Source organism: Nanorana parkeri, unplaced genomic scaffold (assembly GCF_000935625.1).
Source record: "Nanorana parkeri isolate BGI_ZX_2015 unplaced genomic scaffold, ASM93562v1 scaffold361, whole genome shotgun sequence".
NCBI lineage: Eukaryota > Metazoa > Chordata > Amphibia > Anura > Dicroglossidae > Nanorana > Nanorana parkeri.
In genome coordinates this window covers 69,663-80,436 of record NW_017306629.1, presented here as the reverse complement: position 1 = coordinate 80,436, position 10,774 = coordinate 69,663, and the positions used below count along the sequence as shown (strand labels likewise).

At 38.9% G+C, this 10,774-nt stretch overlaps 1 protein-coding gene across 2 annotated transcripts in view; it reads left to right on the top strand.

The window, feature by feature from the left end:
* Positions 1-10,774, top strand: part of SLC8A1 (solute carrier family 8 member A1) — a 315,793-nt gene that overhangs the window by 275,840 nt on the left and 29,179 nt on the right. For both annotated transcript variants that reach the window (XM_018558827.1, XM_018558826.1), the window contains one exon: positions 2,490-2,620. In XM_018558827.1, coding sequence (XP_018414329.1) covers positions 2,490-2,620 — 131 coding nt within the window. The remainder of the gene's footprint in view (positions 1-2,489; positions 2,621-10,774) is intronic.

Sequence of the window (10,774 nt, the reverse complement as noted above, 5' to 3'; positions counted from 1 at the left end):
GCCTTACTGTAATCCATGGTAGTTTCCCTTCTCTTTGCTGGTCTTCCTTTTAAATCCTCATTTCTTCTCATGCTTGGGGAGAACTTCCCTTTGCAGCTCAGGGCCTCTTCCTGTAGTGCTGGCTCAGGTTACAAACCAATACAAACCTATACACAGACACCATACATCCATTCCTGAGACAAGGCAGTCTGCTGCAAAACTGAAGTTCTGCCCAGCATGAGAACAGATACAGATTTAAAAGGAAGAGCAGAAAAGAGAAGGGAAACAACCATGGATTACAGTGAGGCGCACATTACAGTATTGTTTTATGTAAAAAAAATCTGAGGGTTTAATGTCACTTTAATGGTCAACGTCTCCATACAACTCTGTGGGAGTTGCCAGGGAATGCTAATATGCAAACAGTGAATTCATTTCATGAAGTTGAACGTGGCTTCATCCATCTTGCCTGCCATGATTTACCATTAGTCCATTTTTTCGATGGACAGCCTCACAGAACAATAATGAGGTAAGGAAGAGGAAAGGGCCAAGCTCTCAGGGAACTCTAAGTGGTATCTCATCATACATAAAGTATTCCCTAATTGCCTGCTTGCATTCATGGCTTTCTGCACCTTAAAGTGATACTAAACTCAGGCTTTAAACCTTAAAAATACATTCAAGTACCTTAAAGGAGAACTATGAGGTGAGTGATTTTCACTCAACCTCATAGTTTGAGCCGACGTGTGACAATGAAACTGTCACACATCGGCTCAATAGATGGGGAAGTGAGCGAACGCATACCGTCGCTCGCTCCCTTCTCAATCATGTCCCTGCAGAGAGCCGTGACTGTCACTCATGGCTCCTGGCAGGGATTCCACCATCCCCTCTCCGATACTCCAGCGCTGACTGGCGGAACGGACGGGGAGGGAGCGGGTACAGCTGGTTTTGCCTCTAGATAGGCAGAGCCAGCTGTCACTCACACAGCTGGGTGGATCTCGACAGTAATATCGGGATCCGTCCCGGCTGCGGCAGTCCCAGTATACAGCGAGCTGTAGCTCGCGATATACGGAGCTTTGGGTCACAGGAGGACGCTAGTATATGTCCTCCCGTGACCCTTAGGAGAACTATGGGGAGAAACACTTACCCCATAGTTCTCCTTTAACTATTAACAAAAATGTATCTTATTTGTGTATCACTTTCTGTAAAGTAGCCACAGCTCTAAACTCACTCTCCTTATAGACTAAAATAGTTTACTAATTTGTACTGAGAATGTAATCCATCACTGGAGTGAGCTTGGAGCGGGGACTACCCTTACGACACACACAAAGACCATGGGGAACAAAAGTAGCCACCCACCAGAAGGAAGGACAGTGTCAGCAATAATTCAGAGATGATTGGAAGATCTACAGCTGAGTGATACACAAATAAGATACATTTTTGTTAGCAGCTAGGGTAATGGATTTTTATGATTTAACTATTGAGTTTAGTGTCACTTTTAAGTGTGATAAAGTGAACACAGAATCACTAAAATACTCTCTTCCATCCTAATAGTAGTTTTTATCGTTCAATCACAATGCAGCAAAATATTGTTTCATAATAAAAAATAATAATCCTGAGGGCATACACTGGAATATATATTTTGATTTATTAAATTGAACGTTATTATTTATTTCATTTAAGAGTATTAATATTTTATCATAAAATGCATTGAGTCTTGCACAGCATACTGGTTTTCCTATTGTATGTTTTACGCAGCACATGCCCCTGTGCTCAGTCATTACTGTGTACAAAAATTTAATTTGATCAGACAGATCACAAGTGATCAGCAATGTGTTTGTTGTGTTTATTGATGTGTGATATTATAAAGATGGCCTCCAGGCAGATAAAAACATGAATTAATACAGTTATTTATTTAGGAGAACTCGCTAAATGTATTTTTAATTGAAATGTGTCTTAGTACCATAATTTGTTATGATCTGTGCCTGCTGTCATCTGTTGCATAGCAGCACTAAACTGGGAGAGAGAGGGTCAGAGTCAGGGGCCAGTCAGATAGGCTGACAAGGCTGACAGACGTTGAGTGCAAAGTGATTCATATATCTGCTTCTGGTGCTTCACTGTTAACTCACAGGCTGGGGGCAGACACATGACCTAGCTGTATTGCATTAAGAAAAGTCAGGTCACCAACCTGGCTGTGCTTTCTGGCAGAACTGTGTATATCTCTGGACCAGATGGACAGAAATACAGATCTGTTGGTAAGTAAAACAGATATATGTGTACTGTGTATTTAGGGGTTTGCCTGAAGTTTACAATTTTTAATAATTCAATTATTTTGAGTAACAATATGTTAAAAACAGTTTGTAATTATATTAGACGGCATATGTTTTTATTTTCTGAAAGCATACCTGTAACAGAAAAAATGGCATATGTAATAACCATGCCATTCATTCTTGATTGTTTTTAAGTGTTTTGCAAGGCTTTCTCTAATTACATTGATCCGTGTCTCTGTTTTGCAGAGCAAAATGAGGAGAAGCAGTCTCTTACAAGTAAAGAGGAAGAGGAGAGACGTATAGCTGAAATGGGCCGTCCTGTTATAGGAGAGCATGTTAAACTTGAAATAATTATTGAAGAATCATATGAGTTCAAGGTATGTCCCATGTATCCTATCTGTATACGATTTGCATATTCTTATATTGTATGATACCATTATACTCAATATCATTATACTGTGCTATTTGTTTTATTAACACACTATTCTTTTTTTATATTTAATAGCTAATACACATAAAACTGATACATATTTATTTCGGTTTTGTCTGCATGTTGACATGTACCCACTACCTAGCTTGACATGCTTCTCGGAGATCTCTGGCAGAGAGAGGTCTGAACCCATGTCCCTGCAATTATGCCATTTATTTGTGATACCATTTATTATGGTTTACAGAGAAACTGGGGGGACAAGCACAATTGCCTTTCTTGGCTTGGCAAAAGTCTCTGAAACTTGTAGGAAGTCTGCAATGTTGTGTTACTAAAGAAGTATAGGCTGTTCACTTAGGAAAGTGAATATTCACTTAGCTTAGTGAATGAGGTGAATCTCTGCTGACTTCAGTTTTCCAATCATGTGCAAGCAAAAATCCTGTTTTTTTTTATTTGCCTTTGAAGTTTTTGTGGATTCTTTGCAAAGTGAATTTTCATCACATTCAATTTCTCTTGGGAAGTGAAAATTCAAAGCGAATATACTATACGCTTTTAGTAAATCAATCCCAATGAGTTATTACCAGCATCCTCCAAATATTAGTTGTGGGTAAACGTAATGACTGAAGAGTTGTGTCAAAGAAAATGTGGCTTCACGAGTGCCATCTAAATGTAAGGGTTTGTACTTACCCCTTTGCTTTTCATTTGGACTGCAGGTTCAATTTCTATATATGGAGGGACTCGAAGTTGGTACCATGCCCTTCCTTCTAAGGCATGCAGACTCTAACAGCACTGGTCTTTTAGAACTTCCTTGTGGTATATATGGAAACACTGATGCTGGAATGGGTGTGATTACAGGAGCCCATTGTATGGTAGTTTGGCCATATCCAGTGGGCATAGAAAATTAAGATGACATGGGCATTTTGAAATCCTTTAGCAATGGTATCAAAACCTACTACTGTGCTTTTCATTGTGCAGTAAAACCTAAGCTTAGCAGTTTAGAATTAAGTCTGATTCAACTTCCTATTAAAACCTAAAATACACTTCTGCAGCACATAGTGTTAGGCTCTAAACCTTTTTAAAGTAGAAATTTATAATGATATTTTGAAAAAGGGGGCCTATGTATCTAGGTTGAGTGAGGCATGTTTTCCATCATGGGTTTATCCCACACACCCACCTGTATTCACTTGCATAAACCTGAGTAATTATAAAACCTGGCAACTAATGGTGCATATGGTGAATACCTATGTATGCAAATTAAACCTATGTCAATATAAAATAAATTAATCTGTAATACATGCGCATTTTCCCATGTTTGGTCTCTTCAAAGGCCCTGCAAGTATAGAAAAATAACTGTGATCTGCTAGAAATGCACACAGCTTCTTGTGGACTGAATGTTGTCAGCCCCGCCCAGTGTCTTTTGCTAAACTACTCAACCACTTTCCACTCTGAAACCTTTGCAGAAGAAGTACTGTATGTACTGTAATACAGAAGAAGTACTGTATGTTACCTGTCTATTACATTCACTAGATATCAACTGCAGAATAGAAAAGAAACTAGTTGGTTCATATGGAGCTGGCCTGTTGTCAAAGTCTCTGTTCTTATATGCACTAGCCCTATGGAAAGAGGAGAGGAGGAGATGGAACTGTGAGTGAGAACTGAAGTAGTTCTTAGCTATGCAGGAGAACCAGGGAGCAGAGACTTGGAGACCAAAGGAGTGGAGTTTTTTTAGGAGGTCAAGCGTGTTAGTAGATTTGGAATAGCATTCCTTCATGTTTACGGTTAATACGGATTGTGTATGTGCAATGTGAATAGGAAGAAATGCATGACTATAAAGAATATAACTTACCTATTCACTTGAACCCTTCTGTTTTTGGAACTATACATTATATGTCTGTGAACTTTAAAAATAAGAAGAGAGAAGGGCTTTCTCTTGGTGAGCTCTGAGTTTATTAAGATAAACATCTGACAAGGGAAAAGGTCAAATAAAAAAGGTGTGAATTATGCTCAAAGTGTAAATAAAGATTCTCTCTCTAAATTGAATGTGTTAGCTGTTTGTCATTTGTGTACATTTTTGCTCATGCAGTGTAGCAAAACTAGTAAAAATTTAATACTGAGTCAGTTTTAGCTTGGACTGAAATTGTGTTGTGACTGGAGCCACTGAGGGAGTCATTTTTTAAGAGGATTACTGAAACTGCATAATCTAAGGGACTGAGAAAAAGCTTTATTTTGTACTAGTCATCCCCATGTAATCAATCTTTGTCATCGGATCATCAGGTCGTGTGTCAGTGAGTTGACCCTTTGTGGAAGGGTTTTTTCAGGCTAAATGAGTTCTGAGTATAATGCTGTCAATGTGGTAACAAAACTATCCCTCCTCTGCACCTTTATTTAATAAATAAGATAATGCCAAACTAGAAATACAAAAAAGCTCTCATGTGCCCCCATGTTTACATCAGAGTAGTTACACAGATCATAATATTTGAGAGATAATTTAGGGAAAATATTTATTTTAACATTTGCAATGCAGTACAGTCTATAGCTAATACATTTCTAGATCAATTTTTTTGGGGACAAATTTAAAATCCCATAAAATAAGTCAAAAACTACAAAGGTGTTGCTAGTGTGATTAGAGAGCAACATACCTGTGTGGGAAGCCCCAGAAAGCTATTGTTCTCTGTCTCTTACTGTGAAAATAGCATTGAAAGGGTCATACCACTTAAGATACAGATAACTCTGATCGGTCATTCACTCGGCTGCCCTCGGCAGCTTTGTGAATATACCCCAACTGAATTCAATAGTGTTTTGGTTTAATGTCTTCTTACAGTTCGGGTTTAAAACTGGCTTAAATTTGCTTTACCATTTCTGAAAACGTACTAAATAATTGTATGTGATTAAAAAAGAATGTAAAATCCTTGAATTCCTCACAGAACCTATTTGAATTAATTTAACATTTTATTTTTGTTTAATTTATTTTTTACTTTTGAGTATAATTCTCAGATCCAGATTTATAAAAAGGGCCCATTAATTTAATCATTGCTGTATGCCCACAACTTGCTAGAAAGAATAATGCTAGATATTTCCTCAGAGAATTCAAGGTTATCTTCTGCGGATTCTTTATTGATGCTTTGTTCAACATGCCAGTATTTATGGGCTGCAGTACATTGTAGACAAATGCACTTGGTTATAAAAGATGGTGCACTCAGTTGTTGCTGTGGTACAGCTTCCGTTTTTTTTGCTAAACATGGAGTGCTTAACACACACACATTAACAGTAGCTGTACTTATTCTACAGAATCTAGATGGCAGATAATGCTAGTGATATTTTTAATCTAATACAAAGAAAATTAATTGGCCTTGTATGTTTATTTTGCATTTGGTTTGCAAATGTATACAATTGAGAGCGAGTGAACAATGGAAATCAGCTGACTTGAATAAAAATACCCGCCTACCAAACATTTTGCACAGACCCTGGGAAATAATGGGTATAAGAATGATTTTTAACTGACCCAGAAAATCTTTGTTTATTTCAAGTACTCAATCAAGGGAATAAAAAAATCTTTGTTTATTTCAAGTACCTAATCAATGGAATAAAAAAAATCCTGAATTTGACTTCATTGTTAAAGCTAAACTCTGGACAATATTTTTGGGCCGAAATGTAATCTCATTAGTGCAAATGTCATTTCTTACTTTTCAGCAATGTATTGATCTTTTTCCATAAAGGTCACAGAGAAATTCCCACTTAAAGAAGTCAGAAGAAGGGCTTTGTCCCCTTGATTTCCGTTTAGTAAGACTGGTATCCACTATGGCCACTATTCCCCCAGCCACCTGTCTTGTAACACCCTTTCAGTAGTTTCCTTGTCAGTGAGTGATAACTTCACAAATGACTTGCAGGGGTAGTTTTAGTTCACTGTTGAGTGAGGTTATTGCTGCTCAAAGCTTTGTTTAAAAGGTTATTCCTCATGGAGCATCAGCCCATTCCTTTTCATTCAAATTCTTCTTCCCTCTGAATTCAGGTTTTGTGGGGGGCAGGGGGGATATACCCTAGTCTGAGGATGCTTCGTTGGATTGAGGCTAGCCAGATGTTTCTTAAGAACATTGTTTCTAGATTAAGGTTAGGTATGGTTGCAGAGTTCTCCTGTCAGACCCAGACACCTACAAGTGCATAAGTCCCTGTTTATCCTTATGATCTTCTAGTGTGTCATGTACCAGTTTGGGTTTATGTATGCTTTCATCCCTGCCTACCTATTGTGCAGGTGTTATACAACCTTCTCCCTCTCTCAGTCAGCAGATCTTGTGGAGGGTACCCTTGTTTTTTTTTTATACCATTCCCAAAGGTATTTTTGTTATCTGTTGGGATATCATGCTGTGAAGGCTCTTCTATCTTGTTGACATCTTCCTGCAGGGTTACCTGGCTGAAATGCCAACCTCTGCTCTTATCATGACTCCTCCTTTCCTTGAATCCTAATGTATAGGGATCTGAGGCTTAAGCCTTATCTTACAGACTGGATGGTCTTTTATTTTGGATTTGTTTTTTGTTTGTACAAATTACCCTTTGGGGATCTGTTATTGAAAACCACCTACTTAGGTCTCCAAGATCAGACCATTTTGTGCATTTTAAAGTGGAACTAATGTTGGCTTAACAACAAGTGCTAACAGACATTAGATGTTTCTCCCCTGCCTGTCAACGCTTTTTTTCTGGAAATGTACACTTGGCAACACATGCACAACTCATGAGTTAGTCATCCCAGCCAGTCAGTGAAGATGGCCAAAGACTTCAGATTCAAAAGGAGAGCAGGTGAAGGATGGAAAAGCCACAGAGAGGAGCATGGACATTGCAGCAGTGTATGGGGTGGTTTTCATACACATTTGTGCATTATAGCAAAGAGCTCAAGGGGGCCCTAAACTGTTCATTTAATCTGGTGGTTCAGTTCCACTTCAAAGCGACCCTGTCAGCACAAGGTCACTTTTATGTTAAAGCATACCTCTAATAGAATAGTCACTATACTCTGTTGATATGCCGCCTCTTCATATTCAGCCGACCAGATGGATTGAATACCTGTTTCCCCTGCCGCACACGGTTCCTCTTGCCAGCTATATGTCCTGTAGTGATGAATGAACCAGTAAAAGAACTTACAGCTTGCAAAGAGGGAGCAGGTATTTGATACACTGGATGTGTGAAATACATGCACTGTCAGGGAAAAGCGAAGAGTAGATATATCAACAGATGGGCTGCTGAAAAGGTAAGTATCATATCTATTACAGGTTTGTTTAACATATCAAAAGACCCTGTGCTGACAGCGTCACTTTTAAGTGTTGTGATCTTTGGAAGATTGGGAAGTTTAAAATGTTTTATTAGAGCAATTGAAAAAAAACACTTTACCGTGAGCTTGTCACTATAGCTGTTAATGGTGAGATCTGAAGCTCCCATCCATTGTCGGATATTGCCATTCCCTACCTTGTGGGACAGTGCTAGGTCCAGGGTAAAGCATGCCTGTATCATCATAGACATTGACAGGCCTGTTCTAGAAAATGTGAACAGTGGAAGCCACAGGCAAAAAAATTTTGGGTTGGCAGTGCCAATTTCACTTCTAGGACTTAGATATATATATTCACTTCTAGGATATTATATATCATAAAGGTGGTTACTATGCTGCCTAAACAATGGCATGCGTAATTGAAAGAAAAGTAGGAGACAGCTGTAATTGAATTGTTGTGCTAGCGGATGCCAGTTTTACAATCTCCTGTGTATTATTTGTGTATATGATACAAAAGAAGGCCCTTTACACATACAGGACTGATCCCTGATCCTAATCTTTTCTAAAGTCACAAAAGAAGTTAAAAAATCAATTGAGTAATAATTGCACTATAACCTTGATAGTTTACCCTGTACCTTTCTGCCACAAAAGGCAGTAAGGAGAAGATAGACAGAGCCTTAATTTTTGCTGTGCAAACTTGTATTGCTTTATATAGAAATTCTGAAAAATATTATTGATTAGACTGAGTGTTTTCCTAATGGAAATATGAGGCAGATAGATGTGATACTGATCTTTAAATACACGGTACCTGTAAATAAGTGCTCTATCAGAAATATATCCCCTATGAAACCTTGTTAAGTGGTGCAAAAGAAAAGTGTTTTTGACTGTTTGAGCGGATTTGTTATTTTGCACTATTGAAGAAAATTGTACCACTTATTGCCCTATTATTAAAGGTGATGCTTAGTACTTCTTTTAAATATATTTTGTTTGGATGCTCTTAGCTATAAGGTAAATTATGTACCATATTTAGTATAATAACAAATATGGTTTAAATAGAAGTTTCGACACAGGGAGCCCCAGGCAGACACTCCTCAGAGTTTTGCAGGCTTAAAATTGCCACTTATCAGGGATCCCCCTCACTTCTTAGCCTCTGGCTTCTGACTTAATGTCGAGCCTTTGTTTTCCTATTAGGGATCTCATCAGTAGAGGAATGAAGTAGAAACAGTGCTTGGGAAAGTCTAGATGCCACTGAATACATTTAAATGTTAAAATTAGGACAATTCAACACTTTTTTCTGTGTATTTAATTGTTATTTCTTTAGATACTGGTATGTATAGTGAACGAGGGACAGGTGGTTGGCAGATATACCCCTTCCTAAGCTGACAGTCTCCTCTTGGCACTGTCAGTACTGAAGAGCCCTGTCCTCCTTCCTCTGGGAACCCACTGCTGCTACTCCCAGTGGTGAGGGCCATGCTGTTTGGTATCAGCATGATAGAAGGCCAAATGCTTGTTACCCCCGTCAGCTATCATGTCTGGTGCACTGATCTTGAGCCATTGGACAAGAGGGAGAGTATTTTAAAAAAAATATTTTGTTTAACTAAAATTACATTATTTCCCAAGTGTTGTATTAGTTAAAAAAAAGTTTTAGCACTTTGGAGAGCCCCAGCCAACACATTCACCAGCAGCTTTAACTTTAACGACTTGCCCAAGAAATTAAGGGCCTGTGTCAACGGACTTTGAGCTTGTGTCAATGACATCATACACAGCATACTCAAAACAGATTTCATTTTGTGTTCCAGTACTATCTTACTGCAAAACAATGCAAAGTAAATACTTTATTGCACAAAAAATATATAGATTTTTGTTTAAAAGTGAATAATTGCTTGCATGTGTCATTGACATGCCTTTGTTTAAACTAAGGCTGTTAAATCTTTCATGAAACCGTATAAATAATTAAACATTTTATGTGGCTTGTATACTGGAAGCTTTGCCATCCATTTTAATTTTAATTATCTGAATTCACATGACTACCCCTGCTAGTGTACGGCAACATTTTTAACATGTAAGCATTTTCCTGTTCAGTAAAATATACACAGTACAGAGTACAGAGCAGTACAGAGGTCAGTAATATAACGCACAGTACAGAGGTCAGTAATGTAATGCACAGTGCAGAGGTCAGCAGTACAGAGTTCAGTAATGTAATGAACAGTGCAGAGGTCAGGGGTTTAAGGCAGAAATAACAGGAACTTACAGTGCACATGGTTGATGTGATTCCGGTGCCTTCTTCCTCTCCTAGGGGTGGTGGGGGGGACAGCAGCGCATCCTCCATGTCCGACGTGAAGCCTCCCTTCAGGTCCCACGCTGTCCTGCCAGCCGGCTAATTGTATCTCTGCAGTCTTCCTCACAGCCTATGGCAGCTAATGTGGGCAGAGGAAGACTGCAGGTGGCCAGAGGAGCCGACATGACGGGCAGACAGCTGAACTGATTCTCCCTCTCTTGTCTTCACCTGATCGGCCACTGCAGCTACAGAGCGGCCGAGGAGGAGAAGAGAAGGGGGAAGAACTGACCATGTGATCGCTGCTGCTAAAGCGGTGGCACTTTCCCCCCTGGTCCTGCCGACGGCGCCCCCAAGATGAATTTCCACTCGTCCCCAGGCAATTTTCACTCGCCAATTGCGAGGGGGCAAGTGGAAATTTTGAGCCCTTACTAACATGGACCTTTTTTTATTCATTTCATAGGAATTGTCTTTTATACATTGAAATGATTCACTCTCATAACTGTATCACTTAATTTGCAACAACCTCAGTTTATTTGCATGTCTTTGGAATCATAACATGTAGAGTTATTGAAATA